At 40.7% G+C, this 24,216-nt stretch overlaps 2 protein-coding genes across 5 annotated transcripts in view; both read left to right on the top strand.

The window, feature by feature from the left end:
* The first annotated feature begins 1,883 nt into the window (after nt 1–1,883).
* On the top strand, nt 1,884–7,114 carry anxa1a (annexin A1a). The gene is made up of 12 exons (XM_026188192.2): nt 1,884–2,034; nt 2,649–2,725; nt 3,423–3,513; nt 3,758–3,852; nt 3,958–4,071; nt 4,323–4,413; nt 4,525–4,604; nt 5,027–5,171; nt 5,267–5,362; nt 5,470–5,528; nt 6,340–6,462; nt 6,605–7,114. Exons 2-12 carry the CDS (start codon nt 2,666–2,668, stop codon nt 6,662–6,664), a joined length of 1,014 nt encoding a protein of 337 aa, XP_026043977.2. The 5' UTR covers nt 1,884–2,034; nt 2,649–2,665; the 3' UTR covers nt 6,665–7,114.
* Nucleotides 7,115–8,656: 1,542 nt separating this feature from the next.
* Nucleotides 8,657–24,216, top strand: part of slc33a2 (solute carrier family 33 member 2) — a 50,702-nt gene continuing 35,142 nt past the window's right edge. For 3 of the 4 annotated variants that reach the window (XM_026186813.2, XM_080309028.1, XM_026186811.2), the window contains exons 1-3: nt 8,673–8,788; nt 9,249–10,073; nt 20,965–21,112. In XM_026186813.2, coding sequence (XP_026042598.1) covers nt 9,374–10,073; nt 20,965–21,112 — 848 coding nt within the window. In that variant the 5' untranslated portion in view covers nt 8,673–8,788; nt 9,249–9,373. Of the gene's footprint in view, nt 8,789–9,248; nt 10,074–20,964; nt 21,113–24,216 lie in introns of all 4 variants that reach the window. The other variant, XM_026186812.2, reaches the window with a different exon arrangement.

The following is a 24,216-nucleotide window of genomic DNA, read 5'->3' as shown; positions in this document are numbered from 1 at the left end:
AGCCACAGCCACCCTGGGGCGCACTGACAGAGGCGAGGCTGCCGGACACTGGCGCCACCGGGCCCTCTGACCACCACCAGTAGGCAACGGGTGAAGTGTCTTGCCCAAGGACACAACGACCGAGACTGCCCAAGCCGGGGCTCGAACCGGCAACCTTCCGATTACAAGGCGAACTCCCAACTCTTGAGCCACGATCACCCCGACAATGACTAATTAATATTGTGCTGAACACAGTCCAAAAGATTCAGTAAGCTACATCAGTGTCTGCGGTTTACTATCATAGCCAAGTGGCTAACAAACGTAAACAGAAGTTTTCACTATCCCTACTAATTAGTGTTATCTTGGTGTATCTCTGTTGTGGTCAGTGCTATCCTCTATGCTGTTGCATGCTGGGGCAGCAGGTTGAGGGTCACAGATGGCAACAGACTAAATAAACTGATCCACAAGCCCAGTAATGTTGTAGGGATGGAGCTGGACTCCGTTAGGGTGGTGTCTGAGAGGCAGATGTTGTCCAAGATAAGGACCATCTTGGATAATACCTCCCACCCACTCCATGCCATGCTGGCTACTAACAGGAGCACGTTCAGTGAGAGACTGAGATTACCAAAAAGCACCACTGAATGACACAGGAAATCATTCCTGCCCGTGGCCATCTCCCTGTACAACCTCTCCATCTAATACAATGTCAACACTGCAATAGTTACACCCTTTATCCATACGCTCTTTTCTACTCTATAATGTTCTTGTCAATTTTCTTGATATTTATTTATAATCACCTTTGTTAATCCTTGATATTTATAATTGAGTGATCTGTATATATTGGTACTATTTCTTAAATGTGTAAAATCTGTAACATAATGTATTGTTTGGAGTTTAGCCTGTTACTGTTACTATTTTTACACTTTCTTCTTGGAGCAACTGTAACCCACATAATTTCCTTAGGGATTAATAAAGAATTATGATTATGATTGTTTCAGGATACATGACCTGCCATTATCCAATGACACATCTGCTTATCTGTATCTTTTGCTCATTTCTCCTCCTCTTCTTTTCTCTTTTTTCTAAACTGAGCACCTGATGGCTTTGACCTTTTCTTGTCCATCTCCCATTGGTTTTAATTTTGCACTCCAGTATGAACAAACATCCCCCAACCAGAGGATCACCACAACATAACCTAACAGACCTACACCTTAGTTCACGGATTCACTTTGTCTAGGGTACCGGTCCGTGAGTCGTTTGGTACCGGGCCGCGAGAGTTGAGGCTCAGGCGTGAAATGTATAGTTTTCAGGGTTTTTATCGGTTTTCAGCGTTATTTTGTTATCGTTTTTTATCGTTTACTCGGTTTTCCTGGGTCTTTTCACGTGTGTTATGAATAAATTTTCTTTTTTTCGGTACCGGTACTAGTTTTATTTTGTTGTATTTATCCGCGACACCTTAAAGGCCGGTCCATGAAAATATTGTCGGCCATAAACCGGTCAAAAAAGGTTGGGGACCGCTGGTCTAGGGTGTATTTCTGGGTTTTCGCACAGCCCGAGATTCAAATTATAATTATAATGGGCTTGGATTTACAACATTATGAATGAAATTTGCTCTATTTTTTATTTTGCGGGTTGGTGCTCCAGCCAGCCAGAGAGTCCCCTGCCGCCCAGCCTTCTCCTCCCTGTGCCGCAAGCAGCAACCCAACCCTGAACACACCACTCCCAGATGTCCTACATGTCCACGAGATCACAATTTTTATTAACATTTTTTATACCTGGCACGTGATCGGCAGATGTTTTCAAGTAAGCAACGGGACTGTTTTAAATCTGCAGGAGGATCTGTTGCCAGCTCTCTACTGAATCCGGATGTTGCGTTTAGATTGCAGCTGCCGAGGGCACACAGCAGAGATTCAGCCCAATGGTAGCCGCGGAGGGCGGCGTGGGCTGGACCCGTCACTAGGAGTGGTTTGTGCTCGAGTATAAATACACGCTTTCTGTCACTACAACGCCCCTGGAAACTCGGTGAGACAAACTTCTTCTCTTTAAGGCAACACGGTAAGTCTTTTGACTCCCAGGAAATCTTTGGCGTTGTAGATTCTGAACTCAGCTGAGTTTGGAGCGAGATTTGATGGCTTTTGGTCTCCTCTCCCCGATGAGATCTAAAGTTGCAGCAAGGTATATTGATTGGTGCAACTTACGAGGCGGAGGGGAGTGTGAGGTTAACGTTTGTCTTGACGTGCTCGGCTGTCCCAACTACGTAGAGAAGTCAAATTCTATCATAAAATCAATCGATATAAATAGATATGTTCTATCCCACATTATAATGTATGTCCGTATCAGAGATGAGAGTGGGTGTGGCCAGGGTGTTTGCTACAGATGCTTGTCATTATAGAAAACTGCTTATTGTAAATCAGAGTAGATATCTGGACTTGCACTTGACCTCTCCAACAGCAGATAAAAGAAACCCCTTTTTTTTTTTTTTTAGTTTAATGCTTTAGAACTTAGAAGATTGCCAAAAGAGTCACTACTTTGAGCAACATTTACAAAAAACTTTATTTTTAGATGCTCCACTGTTTCTCACAAGGAGAAACAAAACTTTAAATGCTATGATAAATGTTCATATTTGGATCAAACACTGCTGACTTTCTCCTTCTCCTCCTCTCTTACAGACAGACCACTCCCCACCATGTCTTTCATCCAGGCCTTCATGGAGCAGAGCGTTTACTTGGGCATGCCCGATGATTCAGTACGTAACACTGTGGTTCCAGTTGCTAAGGCCAAACACCCTGTTTTTCTTTTTTTTCCCCGTCTCTTCCTGTGGTATGCTAGGGTGGAAAAACTGATCTGGCAGTACAGCAGAGTAGAAAATCGCTGCGTAGGAGGTGTCGATATAAAAAGATTGAATGAGTTTAGATGTTGAAGAGAGGAAGGAAATTAACTAAAAAAAAAATGGTGGTAGATTAATTATAGAAACATCATTAAAGTAAAAAGGGGCCTGAACTGTAAAGATTATATGCACAGAGAATGATAACCAGAGAGAGTTTTGGGAATGTATGAGTCACTGAAGCCGGAATTTGAGCTCCTCCCTTTATAAACTCTGCAAACAGAACAAAATGGTACTTCTCCTTTCACCGATTTCTTAAAGTAAGTTTAGAAAAAGTTGCACAAGTTGTAGGATAACAGTTTGGACTCTTTCATTGTTCACTTCAGTCCAAACAGGGCATCTGCCAACATTTTAAAAGCTTTGTGTTGACATCTGAAATAATAAGGGAGGAACCGTAGGGGCTCCTTTTTTTTCTGCCTTAATTTCAAGGATACAGTCACTGGGTTTCAACACTTTTGTAGTTAAAACATTTGAAAAATGCACCCCTGTATCCCACCTTGTACATTCCTCTAAACTGCAGACAAGTATTTACCAAACACAATAATCTGGCACGTTTCAGGCTTTAAAGAATGAAGGAACGGTGAAGCCAGCGCTCAATTTCAACCCTAGTGGAGATGCAGCAGTCTTGGACAAGGCCATCAAGACAAAAGGTGAAGCTGAAATGCATGAGGGACGCTTTGGAGCGTGTGCGAGCATGCTTTGGCGTTGCAATGTGTATCTAAGTGTTAAGTACAGACTTTCTTGTCTTCCTTGTCAAGAATCTTAACACCCTCTGCTGGCCATCATATGTGATTACATTCTGTTCTCTGTGGGATCACACACACCAAACAATGAATGCTGAACAGTCATACTGCTGCAGAATGACAGGAATGCTTGTTTTACTCGCTTGTGCAGGTGTGGATGAGAACACCATTATTGAAATTCTGGTCAAAAGGAGCAACGAGCAGAGGCAGCAGATCAAAGAGGCTTACCAGAAGGCCAACGGCAAGGTAATGACAATTAGACAAACACGATCGGAGCAAGAAGTTCCAAAACTGACAGGAAACATTACTTCCTCTGGATCATACATTTAATCATCCGTTGATACCTCATAGCCTCTGGACACAGCCCTGAAAAATGCTCTGAAGGGAGATCTGGAGGAAGTCGTGTTGGCTCTGTTGAAAACTCCTGCCCAGTATGATGCCCAGCAGCTAAAACTGGCAATGAAGGTACACAAACACACATTACTAAGATGAGCACATTGACAGAAAAAGCTATTAGAGTACTTGACTACATTTGTGTAAATGCTTTCTCTAGTATCACCATGATCTCTTATTGTTGGCACATGATGATATCCACCCACTTAAACATATTAATCCTTTGTTTTTCTAAAGGGAGGTGGCTAAAAGGTGTTTAACTGGTTTTGTGAAGCATTAAGAGACTTTGTCTCAATCCTTCTATCTGTGCATCTCTGCCTCAGGGTCTGGGAACAGACGAGGACACTCTGATTGAGATTTTAGCTTCCCGAACCAACAGGCAGATCGTAGACCTAAAGAAAGTCTACAAGGAAGGTTTGTGCCAAAGTTCAAGCAACAATCTTCAGTTTCCAGAAGCTAAAATTTGAACAACGACACAAGTGTCAGTGGGAAAACTAATTCCACTTTTGCGATTACTTTGCCAAGAATACAAGAAAGAGCTGGAAGAGGACATCAAGTCTGACACTAGTGGAGACTTCAGGACGGCCCTCATTGCACTCTGCAAGGTACTTGAGTGTGTTTTATTTACTGATCTGTTGCAGGATCTCAAAATCATTTATTCTGTCATAGCACCAGGATGCTCTAAGTTCTGAAACAACATAAGACTCCCCACTGAAGCTGGAACACTGAGCTGATTATAAAAAGCAAACTTACTCCCTAGACATGCACACATACAGTCACGTGTACTCTCATTTGGATATCTTACAAACTCAGTTCACATTTTAAAGTTGAAAGCCACATTTTAATTAAATTTTGAGAAATGTGAAGCTTTCTTGGTGAATTCAGTGGCATTAAATAGAACATTGTTTGTGCTTACTGTGCTTTTTCAGCTTTCCAACTCTTAAAAATATCTATGATTTATTAAATTAGCTAATTAGCTAGTTTGATTCCATCAGTACACCAATCAATCTGTTTCTTCATATCGCAGGCTGCCAGGACTGAAGGAGTTTGCGAGCAGCTGGTTGACAGTGATGCCAGGGCTCTGTATGAGGCGGGAGAGGCCAGGAAGGGCACGAACTGCGCTGTCTTTATCGACATCCTAACCAGCAGGAGTGCCATTCATCTCCGTCAAGGTCTGTTTGATGCACCGTTAAGTATATATTTTTTTTAAGTCTTATCTTTAACATCTCCTTCTTAGGAATAGCACCTAATCTGTATTCTATTTCAGTGTTTGATAGGTACAAAAAGTACAGCAAAGTGGATGTGGCCAAAGCCCTTGACCTCGAACTGAAGGGAGATATTGAGAATTGCCTCACAGCAGTTGGTAAAGTCAAACCTCTGTTTACGAAACCTCTAAACTCTATTACTTTAGCATTAAATCAGTATATTCTGGATGGACTGGATTAAAACTTTAAAAATATATATTCACAGTGAAGTGTGCTGGAAGCAGAACTGCCTTCTTTGCAGAGAAACTCTACTTGGCCATGAAGGTACAGTATATGTGCTGCTACAGGAACAACTGAATATTACAGGGAAAATAATTCACAAGTGGATTAATGTAGAAGTACTCCTTAATTTGGATGATGCCAATTGCCATTTGAAAAAACTGATTGGCTGTCAATGTGGCTCAGGTTTTAGAGCCAGTTGTCTGCTATTTAGTAGGTTGGATGTTCAGTCCCCAGTTTCTGCATCTATATATTGACGTGTCCTTGGGCAAGCTGTTGGTGAACAATGTTGGGCTGCTTTGGATCAGAATTTGCTAACTTTGGCTAATTCACATAAATGATCTAATCTGCTAAGTCACATAAATAATAAACCACTCAGTCAGTGTCGGAAATAGGCTCCCATGAACTGGAGAAGTGTCCCAGCATGAGAAACTTGAGCCATGGACAAAGGAGTCTTCATGCATTTAATACATTTATCACTGGGTGAATGTCTGAACATAGTAGCATCATAATGCTGAAAAAGGGTATTCCTTTGCCCACTGGAGCTCCTTTTGACATGTTTGATCTCAGTTTTTACTAAACAAGATAACTAGGTGGATGGTTTTTAAGTTACAAACTGACTTTCATTTAGTCAGCTGCATAGATATAGAGAGTAAATCCCCTATAATTTGTCCAGTTCTTGAAGTTCTGTAGCAAAACAGCTCTTCGCTAAATAGAAATAATAGTCAAATCTAAAACCTTTTACTTTTAAAAATTCCCATTAATCTCATATTTCTGTTATCTTTTCCATATATAATATAATCAATGGTATGTTATAATATAAATGTTTCATGACTGGCTCTTTTCTGCCCTTCAGGGTAAAGGTACCCGCAAGCCTATCTTGACCCGCATCATGGTGAGCCGCTCTGAAATTGACATGAAGCGGATCAAGGAAGACTACAAGAAGAATTATGGCAAAACACTCTACCAGGACATTCTGGTGAGCAAACATCTAAAAGTTAAACCCATTCCAGATGTTCAGTTTTGAATGGATTGTGCATATGACGGTACAAAAATGTCAAAAGAAAACATGTAAAGATTTATGGATTTAAAAAAACAAACTTGTATTTTTCCCCATTTAGGATGACACCGCAGATGATTACGAGAAGATTCTGCTCGCTCTCTGTGGGGGTGAAAACTAACAGCCTATCGCTGGGATCAAAGCTCATACAGCAGAATATCCATGCCAGTGTACAACTGTGGAAAATCGCCTGTTATCTCTTAAATACATAATGTGCCTTTTGTGCTTGTGGAGACCTGACAAGACTGTCTTTCTTTGCAAGACGTCATGATAGTTAGATGATATTGGCAATGAGCGAATACTAACCTGGAGTTGGCAGAGCAGATAGGCCGTTTCCTTTCTGAGAAATCCTTTTTATTTCAGCGCAGATCTCATAGCATTATGCCAGAAGATCTATGTTCTAGACAGACTTTGCTTGCACTTACTAGGTTCTATAACTAAAGTCCAAAGAGAAGCTGATGTGATCACAGTGCAGCTCATGTATCCAGATCACCACATGCCAATAGCTTAATGTTACCATTGCTCTTGAAGGAGATTTGATGTTCTGCAAATAAAAGCTTTTTTTACTGAAGTGGTCTTGATTATTTATAAATTCATACAACACATATCAGACATGAGAACAAATAAGTGGTCAAGGTTTACATGCATACATTATGGGTGTGAATGTCTTTGAATTGTTATGTTTCCAGGGTGGAAGGAGTTGTGCTGAAGGTTCTACAATGTCTTTAACTGGACAAAGCCAAGGCCTATTGACTTGATCGTGATTGACAACTAGTAGTTTACTTTTGCCAGCATAAACCAGATTTGTTAGCGCTATTTCTAAAGGGGGGGGGGGAAACCCTGATAATTTATCATTTGTTATGAAAATTATACATAAGTACAAGTTATTTGGATATATCAACACTTTACCAAGGTCTGGAAGAAGACCCAAACTGTCACCCACAGATGACAGGAAATTGGTTAGGATGTTTAGGAACCACCAAGGGTCAAGCTTGTCATGAAATGGAAACTGCTGGAATGCCAGCGTCACACTCCTAAGTGAAGTGAGTTTTACATCACCATGAACTACAAGGGTGCCCACCAAAACAACAACCCTTGTTCCAGAATTGACAACCTCGAATGAAATTTGCAGCTTCCCACACGGACGAGCCAAATGTCTTTTGGAGATGTTTTATGATTGGATGAGAAATGAGCTTTCAGGCCATAATTACAAGATATCTGTTTGGAGGAGTAAATGTGAGGATTTCAAACCTAAGAGCATGATGGTGGTGGTGGCATCATGCTCTGATCTAAGTCATTAAATATGTATTCTGTGCAATAAATCCACTTTGTAAAAAGAAAAGTTCAAAGAAATTATTAAAATTTTCATCTAATCTAAAAATTTCACCTAATCTAAAAAAACCCCCCCAAAAAACCAAAAAACTGAATTTCTCGGAGGAACCCAGCCAAGGGATTAATAAAGTTTCATCTAAAAGCCCAAATTACCATGACATACATTTCCATGACATTTTATATGATGTTGCCAAATATTTACACATTGGTAGTATGAGTACAATATGAATACATTTTAAATGAGTCTCTTAAGTCCATATAACGTGTTTTCCCATCATGTGCTATATAGAAATGCTGGTGTTGATTTGAAAACCGAGCCAGATGCAGAAAGCGTGTTCAGCCGTTATGTGATTACTAGATGGGTAGTAATGAAAATATCTTGCGTGGTAATTGTAAAAATTTTTTTAAAAAAAATAAAAATATTTAACCTCCTAAGACCCGAACTCTTGCATGGCATGCATTTTTTATTTTTCTTTGATATTTGGGCATATTGGGGCCCGATGAATGTAAAAACAAAGAATTACCAGATTTTTTTTTTTTACCTTATTTTTGTTTTTATGAAAAATAAGAGCCACATATGAGGATATTAGTTTAAAATTTTGATAGAACAGTAGCAGTATAATGTCCTCGTAAGTGGATATCAGGCCCTTGTAGAGCAGAATTGAGTATTTTGGTCTAAATAACCCACATATGTGGACGCCAGGTCCTAGGAGGTTAAAAGCCGGTATATATCATTTCACGTCAAAAAAAAAAAAAACAAGTTTAAATGATGGAAGAAACTATTCTTGGTTTAGCATCGCAGAAAGGGGGATTGTTTGGCCAGAATCTGGCAACCTCAAAGCTCATCCCGACTGAAAACAAGCGGAGCACCCTCTCCGGTTAGCTGGCACAGAGCTAACTAACTTTCCTTTAAGTATGCTTTAAGATTTTGCTTAGAACAGACGCTGATATTTTTCTAGTTACTTCCGGGTCAAAATAAAATTCCAAAAATAATACTGGACTTCTGATGAAATATGTTTTAAGCTAATCGCTTGAGTACGTTTAGCTTGAGAGCAAGCTAGCTTGCTAACGGTAGCCAGGCAACAAACTTAAATTGTGCACCTGTAGTGAAATGTAAACGATACAAAGTCGTGTTTGAGTTGTGATGCAGGGTAAACGATGAACCAGATGCAATGACAACAGTACTGAACATGATTAGCACGAGTCATTGACTTTGAGGGGGCTCTCGTTAGCTGGGGCAACGTTGCTGGTAACTGAGCTGGGCAGAGAAGCAATAAAGCAGCAGTGAAGACCCAGCCTTTTAAGGCTGCCTGTATGAGCTGTGGACGTTCACTGTAACAACCTTTAATTTCACACTCTGTCTTTTATTTCAGGCCTGCGCACCTGGAACAACCAGTCCATTTGAGGGAGTCCCCTTTAATCAAAACAATGACGATGACCTGACCAATGGACCAAGACAGTGTCTGCTCTACCACAGGGTCACGTTTGGGGATAGATCATGAATGACAAACTAGTGTTCTTGGGCCTGCTGTACTTTGTCCAGGGCATTCCCTATGGTCTCCAGTCATCGTTGCTTCCTGTATACCTGCGAGGAGCTGGGCACTCTCTCACACGCATCGGTTTTACCAAGATCCTTTACTTCCCCTGGGTACTCAAAGTCCTCTGGGCGCCTTTGGTGGACCGAGTTGGTACTAAGCGTCGCTGGCTGGTGGGAACAGTCTCTGGCCTTGCTCTAACATGCCTCTCCAGTGCTGCCCTGGCCCCAGAGGCACATATTTGGGGTGTAGCTGGAACCCTGCTGGCAATGAACACCTTGGCCTCTGTTCAGGACATTGCTGTAGATGGAGCTGCAGTGGGGTTGTTAAAAGGACGTGGGGAGCTGGGCCTTGGGAACACAGCACAAGTTGTAGGGTATAAAGCTGGGTCAGTGTTTGCCGGAGGTGGGCTGCTAGCTGTGATTGACGTGGCTGGATGGAGCTGGATGTTTATGCTGCTGACATTTGTGTATGCTGGTGTAGCCCTGTTTGTGTGGGGGGCCCCTGTGTTGGATGATGAGACTGTGAGGGGCCAGCAGGCAGACGGCAGCAAAAAGGGAGGGCAGGGAGCAGATGCTGTACGGCCGTGGAGGGTGTGGAGGAAGCTGCTGGCAGTGCCTGGCACACCTTGGACAGTTCTCTATGTGCTAACATACAAATTGGGTAAGTCTGATTATTATTCAAGCACTGGTTTAAGTTTAGGTAAAGTGATCTGTTGTGATAAATGTTCGCTTATTTTCCAGAAGGGCAATAATGCTCAGTATTTATTGTCAATGTAGTTATAGATTTGTTTTTTAATTGTTCTCTCATAGTGTATGGTTTTTTTTTTCTTTTTAAAGCAGAATTTTCCTTTTTTGATATTTTCACTTATACACTTAACTGGCCACTTTATTAGGAATGCCTTGCTAGTACGGCTGCCACAAGCGATTATTTTGATAGTCGACTAGTCACCGATTATTTTTGCAATTAGTCGACTAATCAGATCATGCATCCATTGAACGTAAAACATACAGCTTATTGCACCAGCATGCATCTGCTCTTATATAAATATCATTAGCTTACAGGGCTCTAGACTAACTTTTTGCCATGGGCGTACCGGTACGCCTAACTTTTTAAAGTTAGGCGTACACAAATTTTATAATAATTTATATAATATAATGTGTTTTTCTGGATACACTGTGCTTTTTCAGCATTCAAAGATTGATGACACCGTGTCAGAGCACTGGCTATGAATTTCAGAAGGATCAGGCCTTAACTTAACAGAGAAGTTAGCAATAGTTCTTTTCCTATTACAGCTACATCCACTTCTGTCGTGCCTAGGCTGCTCACTAGGGCTGGGTATCATCACTGATTTCTATAATCCATTCGATTCTGGTTTTCAAAGTCCCGATTCGATTCAACTTAGCCCCAGACAGTCAGAAATATTATAATTCTGATCATTTATCAGTACTGACTTCATCAGAATTGTGAACATCACAGCAGATGCCTTTGTGTGAAAGTAACTGAGAATAAAACACAGAAAAACATGAAGGAGATTTTCCTGGTCTGGCTTTTTATAGCAGATAACCTTAAAAATATTCTACAATGTTCTGCATATAAAGTTTAAATTTCTTCAGTATTGAACAACAGAAAAAATAGGCTTTCTTGTCCGAGGTCATTTAAGTGAAAAAAAGAAAAGAAAAAGACAGCAGCCGACAGCGCTGTAAACAACGGTAGACTGGTGGGTAATAAGCGAATGAATAATACAGAAAACAGAGATTGGAGACGGGAAACTGTTCTTGAAGTACAGAGAGAGAGAGAGAGAGAGAGAGAGCTAGCTGTGCATAGAGTGTGATTTTAATAGTCGTGGAAGCAAAACAGCAAAATTCATGACGACATTGATCAGCGTGTCCGTCTACGGGCTGCCCGAGAAAGACAAAGTTGATTCTGATGAGTCGGTCCGCTCTGTGTTTACGTCTTTGTGTGGAATCCGTGTACCTGCTCTCATTTGCTGTTTGGTTGTTGTTGAAATGGTTTTGTGAGCTTTAATCTGAGAATCTGGCATTTCTGGCCAAACACAGTTATATTTAAAAGTCTATTCAGGATTTAATGAATTGATATCGCTTTATTCAAGCTACTCACCTCCCACTCCCACCTGCACTTTCAACTGGACCACGGCCAATCAGAGAGGTCCCGCCCCTTACTATCTCTGATTGGTTTAGTCCACGATAGGGGCATAATATGTGTCTGTTGTTGACCACAGGGAAGGTTGCAGATTTTTTTATTTTTTTTTGCTACCCGAACAGTTGGTCGCACAGGTGCAACCAAATGGTTTTTTTTTAGTCGCACCACTGAAAAATTTGGTCGTATTTGCAACCAAATTGGTCGCACTCTAGAGCCCTGGCTTCCAACTTGAAGTGTTTAAGGTACATGCTAACTAAAAATAAAGACAAGATGATAGTTTATTAAAGTTTAATGAAATCTGTAGTTTAATAAACTCAGTCTCGTCTGCTCCTTGCTATCTAAAATATAACAGGACACCGGAGTATATTCTCAAGCATCTCACACTTCTGATAATCAGTTGTCTGCTTGACGTTTATTCAGCTGTGTAAAAACTATAACTTTATTTCTCAGCCAAACCGATTTACTCAGGAACAAATAAAATACTAAAAAAAAAGCCAAACAGTAACATTTTTAAGTTATCTAAGTGACTTATATTACATGTTTAACCTGAGTAGCGAAAGACAGCAGTGGGTTTGAAAACGATTTGCTGGGAGTCCGGTGTTCTCACCGGCTCTAATGAGCCTTGAACCCCGGCTTGGTGCTGTTCCCAAACCAGGTGCAGATGTTTGCCGTCAGGACGCTCTCGATGGTGCAGGAGTAGAAGTTCTTGAGCACCTTCAGTGGCAGATGGAAGTCTCTAAGTCTTCTGAGGAAGAAGAGACGCTGATGGGCTTTCTTAACCAGGGTGTTGATGTGACAGGACCATGACAGGTCCTGAGTGATGTGGACACCCAGGTATCGGAAACTGTCCACTCTCTCCACTGGCGTGCCACTGATGATGAGGGGTTTGTAATTCCTCGCCTCCTTATACATGCAGTGCTGCCATCTTCTGTTTCAGTCCGTTATTACACTCTTAAATACTACTACTTATTCCTGCGTCTTCTGAGATCTTACAAAGCTTCAAACAACGCGTCGACTATCAAATCAGTCGTCGACTATGTAATCGTTACTAGTCGACTAGTCGTGGCAGCCCTACTTGCTAGTATCAAGTTAGACCTGCTTTGGCCTTTTGGAACTGTCTTAATTCTTCATTGATCTGGTTCATTAAGCTGCTGGAAATATTCCTCAGAGATTTTGGACCATATTAACTTAGTAGCATCACACAATTGCTGCAGATTTGTCAGCTGGACATGCATGATGTGAATCTCCTGTTCTACTACATCCCAAAGGTGCTCTTTTGGACTGTAATCTGGTGACTCTGGAGGGCACTTGAGTACAAAGAACTCCTTGTCATCTTCAAGAAACCAGTGTACCAAAAAGATGAGTTCACTATGGTCATATGGGTATTGACATAGTCAGTGTCAAGGTATTTTAGCCCAGAGAAGTGCTGCTCATTGGATATTTTCCCTTTTCCGACCATTCTCCATAACTTTAGACATGATTGTTTGGAAAAAAAAAATCCCTGTAGATAAGCAGCTCCTGAAATACTCAGACCAGCCAGTCTGCCACCAACAACCATGACACATTCAAAGACCCTTAAATTCATTTCTTTCTGTTCACTTCAACTTCAGTAGGCTGACTCGATCATGTCTACAAGCCTAAGTTTATTGTGTTTCTGCCATATGATTGTCTGATTAGATATGTGCTAGTAAACAGTTGAACAGGTGTATCTAACAAAGTGGCCAGCGAGTCTATACTATTGCAGTGTCGGATTATTATATCAAAAAGTTTATGTATGAGTTTAGCAGTTTTCTCAGCCTTTGTATCATGTCAAAGGTAGGAAATACCTCTAACATGGTTTAACATGGTAAAAGTTGCAAGTGGAACCCGGCATGGTGGCACGGTGGTTAGCACTTTTGCCTCACAGCAAGAAGGTCCTGAGTTTAATTCCACCATCAGGTCTTTCTGTGTGGAGTTTGCATGTTCTCCCTGTGTTTGCGTGGGTTCCTCCCACAGTCCAAAGACATGCAATTTAGCTTGATTGAAAGCTCTAAATTGCCCATAGGTGTGAATGTAAGTGCGAATGGTTGTCTGTCTTTGTGTCATCCCCCACCCCCGAACCTAAAAAGGATGAGAATGGATGGATGGGTGCAAGTACAGAAACCCCACCCACCTGCTGCTCAACCTTCTGTTATTGATGAGAGGCCCATAAGCGCAAAGCTTAAAGGGAGGCTTGTTTAAGAGAATGGATGAATTGAGAGGCTGTACCAAGGCCCGGTATAGGATAAATAAGTATTAAACATAGAGCTGTATTTGATTATAATACCAATTTTAGAAATAAAAACACTTGATTTGTTTTTATTTCTTTTCTGTTCAGTCCAGTCTAACTTTCCAGAGGCAATAAAATGCAGAATTTTTAGAAACAAGCCCTTTTTCGTCCCAGTTTGAATTTCTGAAGTCGCTGCTGTGTTGATGTAGGGCCCAAAGATCACCACTAGATGTCTCTGGTGGTGTTTCTGTGAGTACTGCACTCACAAGCGCAGTGAAGAAGTTAGAGAAGTGATCCTTGCAAGGCATGTCCTGCGTGCACATTGGGAAATGGAGACGTTAGACAGATAAAGCAGTTGTTTTTAAAGTCACAGTGACACACATACAAAGTTGAGATGAAAATGCATTCTTAATTGAATGCACAGTTTTGAATTTGAACAAGTTTCTTCCAACAAGAAGCAAAGAAAAAGAAAAGAAAGGGAAAAAAATTAAAGTAGTTTTGAAATAGTTGAGCTTGTGTGTATGGGGGGAGAGAGAGTTGATGTGGCCAGAGTTTGGTGTTTGGTAGCAGAAGGGGATTATGTAAGGATTAGAGTGTCTTTGTGTCTGTGGCATTCAGAACCTGAAATGGAAGATGGCGCATCCTGGTGATGTGTGTTTCTGTGCGTGTGTTTACACTGTGCGTGGGTGGTGGGAATATAATTGTCTCCTCATATTTTCATAGTCTTGAGGTGTGTGTGTGTGTGTGTGTGTGTGTGTGTGTGTGTGTGTGTGTGTGTCTGTCTGTCTGTTTTGGGAGAGTGTTAAGGGTGGCTCAGTAATCGGATAAGCCCCAGCAGACGATACTACTAGACAAAATATGAAGGCTGGCTGGACCCCCTAATCTGTCTCGGGAGCATCCCCCTCCACACCCCACACTCTCTCCGTTACATAGCACACACACACACACACACACACACACACACACACACACACACACACACACGTGCATGCCATTGGCTGATGCTAATGATAACAGCAATAAATGCCTTTGATATACATTTAAAGTCTTCTCACTTGTTAGGTTTTCATATTGGTTTGATTTAAACATCCCCCTTCTTTGCATTACAAAAAATAAATGGTTGTGTAATATTTTAGATTAGGCCTAGATGTGCCAGCATAATTGCCTATGTGAGACAGTATTGTTTTTGTTCAAGGGCTATGTGGGTATGTTTGTGTGAGACCGGTAATCTGCCTGTCTGAACCCCCAACTTCTCACACTCGCGCGCACACACACACACACACACACACACACACACACACACACACACACACACACACACACACACACACACACATACGAACTTACACCCCTCTCCCTCATCTATCCCTAATGAACTCTGAGTTTGTGCTGCGTCCAACACTGTGGCCAATCATTGGCAGCCTTGTGTATGAACTGTGACCCCTGTGCCATCTGAGGCTACAGGCATGATGGGAGAACTGTCTGGGTAGAGCAATGGACGGAGGGAGCGAGGGGGAGGGAAGCAGACGGAGAAAATGGGGGAAAAAGCCAAAAAAAAAAAGAGACAAACAATGGTGGATATGAGTTCCAAATAAGCTCAGTGTTGGACACAAACATTTTGATGTCCTGCTGTCATCCAATATTCCCATGGTGCATTTGGTCACTTTGGTTGTTAGCAAACTTCCATGAGGTTCCTTTACATCAGTTCATTAAATATCGGATAAGCTGGAATTTGATCCATAGGAAAACACATTTAGCTAAGTCACGATACTACGAGTGCACGTGGCTAAACAAAAGAGTGTTTGGACATCAGTGTGGGTATAAGGCGAACTGATTTATTAGATACTATATGTATGTGAATGTGTTAAAGACACTAAAAGTCAGCTTTCTATCCTTGGAATACAGATGCTTTAGTGTGTATGAATAGATAAATATAGAGGAAGTTAAAATCTGATTGTGTGTCCATATAAGCACTTTTTGCTGTACAAGTGTGCCTGTGCCACCTTTATTTATAATAAGTAGAATTTTTAAATACTAAATAAATACATCAGAGCAGCAATTTGCAGTCCACCACTTGTCAAACAGAGGCCCTGTATGCTTGACAAGTGTGAACCCTGGTGACTTTCTCCAGGAAACAGCTCAGGTGTAAGGATGGATGGATGAACAGTAGAAGTGAAGCTTTGTTCCTGCTTTTAACTTTAGCATTTCCTGCTCAAAAAATGGCTTTGAGGATATATGAATTTAGGAAACATAATATGAGAAACTGCAGCAGTGTACTGTGATACAGCTCATTGGCACCATCAACTAATGCCTCCAGGATAACCACAAAGTTGCATCAATGCCTCAGCAATTTAAAAAATATATAAGGTTTGCAAGGAAAGAATTTAATGCAGCACTGCTGCATTAGATTTAGCTAGCAGATTTAGAGAAAAACTTGGAGAGAGAGTGGGGGTTATTTTCCAGAGGGAAAAGGAAGGCCTGCAGGAAGGGAGGCTGAAGGAGGGGATGAATTAATGAACAACCGCCACATGGCGCCCTGAGAAACGGAGAGCAAAATGGAAAGAGAAATAAACACATTTATCCATGGGTGCATGATCATTTTAGACATTTAAAGATATAAATCCTCCTTTTTACCACATGAACCACAGGTATTTATGATTGATTTGCCTTAATGAACTGAAATCAACATCAGCTGCCTTTATTAATTGACAACTATTGAGGATATTCCCCTGATTGCTTGAAATGCTTTAAAAACCTAAATGGAAACTGTGCAGCTGCCTTAAGATGGAAAGGATGTGCATAGTAATACTGCACTCAGAAAATAAACACAAGTGACAAGCATAAGCAGCCCAGTAATGTAGCAGGTTTGAGTTGGAGTGATGATGTATCGTTCAGTGTTCAGTGTTCGTGAGACCTACGGGCCATGGGGAACATCTGCATCGATCTGCAGGGACTTGTTTGTGTCAATAGCCTAATATACACAGGATTATATGTAATTGTGTTCAGAGAGGGTTCTGTTTACTCTTCTGTCCTGAGGGAACCCAAAGAGCTGAAGGTGTATGTGTGTGTGTTTATACCTATGTTTGTGTGTGTGAGTGTGTGTGTGAGAGAGTGTGTGTAGTGCTTTGCTGAGACATGTAGTATGTATGAACCTGTCTCCTTTTACCTTGCTTTCACCAGGGAGTGATAAAGGGTCACTAAATGTTGACTGTGTGTCCTCGGTGATCTCTCCTGGACCTGCTCTGCCAGCTCTTTTGTTTAAGGTGCAGCATGAATGTCAGCATTTCACCCCAATGTCCTCGTTGACCTTTTCCCCTCATCTCAAGCTTATCTGTCTGTGATCCCTATACGTATAACCAGTTATCCCCCGTCTGCTGCAAACACGCTTATACAGACAACCGAGAGGCTTAACTCTTTCCCCCATAAAGTTGACATTTGATGACCTGCCCTATATCCTTAATGACGCTTCTAGATATTTCTGTATATTTCAATAAATACGTGGTTTAATGACCAATAGTTTTCAGGTTTTTCCAAGGCTAGCCGATGCACTTCTCATGGACACACAGTCATTTTCTATAAGCAGGCCTGACATCTGACAGAAACCTCTCAGTTCAGAAGAGAGCTTCAAAGGTTATTCCTAGTAGACTTTTAAGGGGGTAAAGAGTTAAGGAAAAGTTGACCAGTTCAGTGAGAAAATCTCTGTTATGCATATTTTGGGCCCACTTGTCCTGCTTGATCTGATCACTTTTATCCTATGATGGCATGTTTTTGTCATCTGTTCTCCATCCATAGGGCACATGGGTTCACTGAATGGTTTTGATATCTATCAGAATGATATGAGTCATCAGTGTCATCGATCAATGCCAGGTTTTGTATTTTTGTTATTCGTTTGTGCACTGGCACTTGCTAGCCACCCACCCTGATTCATACTGTGTGCCCCAAAAAACAACAGTGTTACTGCTCCTGATGAAAGAGAGGAAAAGACACACCGGGGAGCTTATTTCCCACTTCCAGCACAAAGAGAAATAACAAAGTATACCAGCAGGAGAGCTTTGTTGTCTGCTGTAATTAACAGAAGTGGACAGATATCAGCTGGACAGCTAAAACAGTATTATGTCATAACATTTGCCTGGCTCTTTTTGATTTCTTCCAACTTCTTTATGTATGTTTAAAGTAGCTCATCTGTCTGTCCTGTACTCTTCACCTACAGTTTTTCTCTCACGGCCACTCACACCAAGAGCTAAAAATTTGAGGAGACATGATAAACTGTCATATGAATGCAATATTGATGGTAATAATTTCATGCTTTGATGAGAAAACAAAACATTCTCTTGCTTATCAAGAGATCGTTGCTTATCCCAGAGATCATTGTCCATCTGCACCACCCTACTATAGGGCACTTTTTAAATTAGTAGAATAAACAGAGCTTCCTTCATGCTGTCACTCTTAATGTTAAATAATGCTGTCTTTCTGCTCTCTCTGTAAACACTTTTCTTTGAGCCTGCCATTCCTCCTCTGTTTCCTCTTCACTAACCTCCTAACATTGTCTCTGTTCATCTGCCCCTCCTCCTCTTCCTCTGTCTCTAGCAGTCTCCATCCCTGTCCTATCTCTCCAGTCATGTTTAACTCATATCATTTTATGTATTTTATGTATTTGCCCTTTTCACCTATTTCTTTCTTCGTCCTTTTTTTCTTTTTTTTGTATTCCTGTTTTCTCTTAGTTTTTCACCTTTTCTTTATTTCTCCCTCCTCACTTTCTTCTTCTCTTGCCATCTCTCTCCTTCAGTCTTGTTCCATTCGTTCTGATTTTCCCTCCACTCTGTTTAATCTTAGCGGATGTTTAATGAAATCCCTGCTGAAATGGACAATTGTTGCTTTGAGAATATTTATAGAAAGGAATAATCAGCCTTGTTTTGTGTGTGTGTGTGTGCGTGCCTGCATGTTACCACCCCTTCCCCCCTTTAAAGAAATAATTAGTTGAAGGCAGGACTGTGAAAGCTCTGAGCTTTGAGCTGAACAACAGACAGACAGGCACAGGAGCGCAGAACCATGGGTAAACAACTCTGGCATCATGGGTACTGCTGCTGCCAGTGTTTACTTTATTATGACTAACATGGTTATTGCTCAGTTGATGCAACTCAGAACAGTTCAGCACAGAGGATGACAGATTAAAATGTGAGTAATGCACAGACATCACCCACGGAGTGCGTGGACTGAAAGGATTTTACTGTTTTTTGTAGAAATTTGCTGCTATACCGTTTAAGTTGCACTTGACCGCTGAAAAAAATGTGCCATACTGTAATAAACAATAAATTCCTGTGTCACTGTTCATGAGTGTAATCTCTATAAGATACCAATGATCAAAACTAATATGATCTCCAGTGTTTTGGTTTTTTTCCTCACGAGGTGCATTAAAGTTCAAGGATTTTAATGTCTGCAGCATCGTTGTTACCACTCATTTACTCAGATTTTCCCTTTTCGCCACCGTTTAATTGCTTTGACTGCAGTAAAATATGGCTTGGGTTTTCTTTGTTTGTTTGGGGGGTTTTTTGTTTTGTTTTTTACAACCAGCACTCAAAAATATTTACTTTATCAGGATGTAGAAAAAGGGAAAGCATCATGTCTTTACATTTGTGTGGCGGGAACCCAAAAACATTCTGCTCTGAATCTGAATTTGCTCCTTGAAGAATTGTCAAAATTGTTCTGAATCCATTCTATAATTAGTCAAACTTTTTTAGATTTATTGTTTAAATAGTTTTGAAATAGTGAGACATTGATTAATTTTTAGTGATGCATCAGTGTAATATTATTTTTCCTTAATTATTATTATTATTTATGCACAAGTTCTGGATATCCTTTGTGAAATTTAAACTTCTGGTTTTATGTGTTGTTAGTACATGTGACTTATTCATTTCAAGTTAGCAATATAAATCAACCACTATTAAAATCTGCACATTTTATGGGGTTTCCCTCCTTTGTGTGATGTAAGAAACCTTTTTAGATTTGCTGCAGTGGCAGTTCTTGGGTCAGTTTCGCATATTTTCTGAAGCACTAAACAACAAATATTTTACAGTCAAACACTTTTGTTTTAGAAGTAATCCTTTCTGACTAAATGACCTTTCAGGACAAGCTCGAACATGGTCATTCCCATCTCTGATAACCATATGCAAATTTCCAGCAGTAAAATATGAGTGACAGAGGAGGGAGACGTGGAGAATCCACGTTTCCTTCCCCGAATTTCCGCAGGCTTGTCACACCGCTGTTTCGGCAGTGACACTCTAATTCCGCTGCTGCACTCCCTACCTAGCTCCTCGGCTTTCTCTTATTATTTTTTTCATTTCAGTCTGTTTCATCTGTCTTTTTCCCCCCCCCTCGTTCTCTATTTTTGTTTGTCTCCTGGCTGACTGAGTGAGTGAGTCGTCGGTTGTGTTGTGTCGTATTTGACAGCAGTCTGGGAGCCAAGCTGTCACTCATACAGCTCCTTGGTCCCACTGTCTTTCTGAAGTCAGTCTCCATTAATATAATAATGGCGTATAGTCGGCACCACTGAATATTTTACTGTAATGTTCAGCAGAACATTACCCCCACACTCAATACCACACAGAGAAAGTCTTACTGCCTGACAGAAACTTTTTATTTTGACTGAAAGGTCTTTGTGCGGTCTGTTTCATCTGTGGAAGTTTCTGTGTTTTTGTTGTGTTTTCCTTTTTGTGCTTTAGGAAAAGTGCTAGGCCCCCGTTTGATAAAGTGACTGAGGGTATTCTTTTTCTTGTCAGGCATCTATTATTGACACTTTCCAGGAATAGGCCTGGGTGCGCCACATGTTCCGCATTTGATTCTGCAGTCGTCATCCCAGGAAAACCATGTTTTATTTTTCAGTGTTGCAGGCTAAACAGTTTGATACAGCACCCTCATAATATTTGACTGTGATTGGAATAGGCATGTGTATTCAGAAAGTGTCTCTTATATTTACCGTTGGTGAAAATAGCAATGCTTAGTCAGATGTATACGGTAGATAATGCGTCTTTTTATTGTATCCTACAACCCCTAAACCACCACCCTGACCCTTCACCCATTTTAATTCATCATTCATTTGGACGTCTTCTTCTTGTCCACCTCTGTCTACTATCACTGTGTATGCAGGTGAGCAGGGTGCAGTAACCATGTTTCCTCTGTTCCTGTTGGATCACCACATGACTGCCAGGGAGCTCGGCTTCTGGAACGGCGTCATCGCCATGGGTTTCTCCATCTGCGGATCGTCCCTGGGAGGCCTGCTGCTCGCTCAGTTTAGGTAGCCTTCATCAGCACCATCATTTATCACTGGTTTCACCATGGCCTTTCTGTGGCAGAAATATTTTGTGACTCTTTTAAGTGGTCTCACTTTGCAAAACCCTTCAATTTAAGTGGCGTCTTTGGGGGGTGTTTGCCCTTGAAAAATGTGTAAAATGCCTGTGAAAAACTTTAAATTGCATGTTACTAACTCCACATTCTTCATGAAACTGTGTAATAGTCACCTGGGCTTGAAACTAAGATATTTAATCATGAACTAACCTGGCAGGTAGGTTTCTTCAGTTAATCGATTATTTAATATCAAGTGCTAAAGAGTACTGAAAAAAGTCCATCACCATCAATCCAAGAAGACATTGCAAAATCACTTTCTTATAGGTCTATCCATTTCTGTTATATAGTACTGTGCACTTTTTAAAGTGGTCTTGAACAATAGTTCTTTGGGTTTTCTGAAGGTCTATAAAATGTTTCTTGGGACATTGACTGCTTTGTCATTCATTTTCGGTCTCGTCCTTGAACCTGACCATTTTCAGAGTATGTTGTTGGGGTTTCTTATTTTTGTTTAGTTGTTTTTTGTTAAGCCACATAACACTGTCCCCTGAATCATTCATACATAAAAAAGACTCCTTACTCAAGAGATGAACCTGTAATTTTTCTATACATAACAGACAACTGTAGCAAAGAACCAATTTTAAATTGTAGCTTTAGGTACTTTGTTACAAGCAGGCTGTACCAAAAACACATAATTTTTACCCATTTCTTTCTTTGAATCCAAGAATAAACTGCAGAGATAATAGTTTGATAGGCACCAACAAGGCTATTCTGTTGTTTCAAAAATTGGAGGTGAAGATTTGATTTACTCTCTAAACAAAAATCTTAAACTATTACTAATGTAGTCAGAAAATACACAAAAACCACTGTAGATTCAAGTTTAAATTGCATAAAAGAGTTTATTGAAAAGCAGTTCCAATAAACCCAAAGCTCAGACAAAAAAGAGACAAAAATGCCCTGGGGGATGCAAACAGTAGACAAACAAAATCAAACCCTATTAAAGACAGACACACCGGGCGGTAGGAGGGGGGGTCTTAATTTATAGAGAATGGCCTACTGTGCCCTCCCCCTCCTGCCTCCATTCTAGCAGGTATTCAGCTCTAATAAAATGGTACTCTCTCGTTTGTAGTTTATTACTTTTAGCTAGGTCAGACTTCAACGTCATACTATTTGTCAAAACATTCCCCTTTGAAGAACCCATTCCCTTTTGATGTAGCCATGTGTTCTCATGATCACCATCCGATGAGCCCAGGTGTTAGTCTTGTTGGATGGGTTTCACATCTGGTGTCCAAGCATAACGCACACACAAAACAATCACCTCTTTAGTGCAGATACTTGAGCACAACATGTCGCTAACTTGTGCTCTGAACACTATGCATGTTGTGAGAGTACAGTACTGGGCCATTATATGGAAACTAAAGTAAAGTGTCCTATAGTGCTAATCTTTTATAATACTCCAGTATTTATTGTAAATTTATAATGACTTTGAGTATTTCCAGTGTTAATTACTTTTTAGTGTTTACTTCAGTAAAACTGAGACAAAATAATAGTCCAGTAAACACACTAATTAACTAAGGATGGTGAAATAAACAGTAGTAATACTTTTCACAGTATGCAGTGTTGCATAGGCCAGAGTGGTTTCATAACGTGAAATATCAAACAATTCTCAAAGAGCTATTAGCCTTAAAAATTGTGCTTTGTGTGTATGTAGTGAGTCCTTAAAAATTTGAGGAAACTGGTGAAAAAGTTCACTTCACTTGTTTCACCTACTGTTCACTGAAGCTTTATCAGAAAGGGTCTAAGTGGAAGAGTGGCTGTCAAGAAATTACTTACCCACCATTATTCGTCTGTGATTTTGTGTGCACTGACTGTCTCCTTTACTTCTCTATCTCATGTTTTAAGCCTCGTATCACTTTTTATATGGTTTGCAGTAATTTAAGTAAACACTGCCTTGTTTGAGAGCATGGGAACCCTCTCTCTGGAGCGTGGACATGAGCAGCAAATCCATCAGACAAACACTGATGTGTGCAAAGACACAATGCAAACACACACACAAGGACCCCTCAAGTTTGACACAATATCCACCTAGTTTTTTTAATTGTCACCTTTACAGACAGGTATAAGATGCTAGACTTTCTGCTACAGGTGACAGACAGGTACCTGTTAGAACATTCAATTGTAAATTACAACAGTTTGAGATGAATAAACATTGTCAGGGGTGGGATTACATCAGGGATCTGCTCTTAGCCCTTACTTGTTTCCAATAGTGATGAATAGGTTAACAGAGGAGTCAGGAAGGAAGACTGTGCGCTATGGTCTTTATAGATGGTAATGGTGATCTGTAGTTAGAGTAGGGAAGAGGTGGAAGATAGACTTCAGAGGTAAAAGTATGCTCTGGAGAAAAGAAGAATGAAAGTCAGAAGCAAGACAGAATGCTTATGGAATGGAGAAGGGTAGTAAAGGAGTTTGAATACCTGGAATCAACCGTCCAAAGCAATGGACAGTAGTTCACAAGAGAGGTAAAGAAGAGAGTGCAGGAAAGGTGGGGTGGGTGGAGACGAGTGTTAGTGGTGATGTATGACAGAAGGAAAGTGGCAAGTGAAGGTTTGCAAGATGTTAGCAAGACCATCTATGATGTATGGATTGGAGATGGTGACACTAACAAAAAGAAAGGTGGTAGAGTTGAAGATACTCAGCTTTTCACCGGGAGTGACCAGAATGGATAGGATTAGAAACAAGTACATCAGAGGGACAGCTTAGATGCAGTTTGGAGACAAAAAGGGGCAAGATGGTTTAGGCATGTATAGAGTACAGATACTGGATAAGATTAAGTTGCCTGGCAGGAGGAAAAGAGGAAGACCACAGAGAAGATTTGTGGCTGTGGTGAAGGAGGACATGTGGAGGGTTGGTGTGACAGAAGAGGATGCTAGGAATGGGGTGAGATCAGGTGAGATGGAGGAAGATGATCCACTCTGGTGACTCTTGAAGGGAGGAGCCAAAAAAGTAATCTATAAAACTTTTTAAAGATTCGTAAAGTTATGAGATTTGTTAATTACT

This window comes from Astatotilapia calliptera, chromosome 12 (genome assembly GCF_964374335.1).
Source record: "Astatotilapia calliptera chromosome 12, fAstCal68.1, whole genome shotgun sequence".
Classification (NCBI taxonomy): Eukaryota; Metazoa; Chordata; class Actinopteri; order Cichliformes; family Cichlidae; genus Astatotilapia; species Astatotilapia calliptera.
Note: the sequence above shows the minus strand (reverse complement) of the source record. Positions and strands in the feature narration are given on the sequence as shown.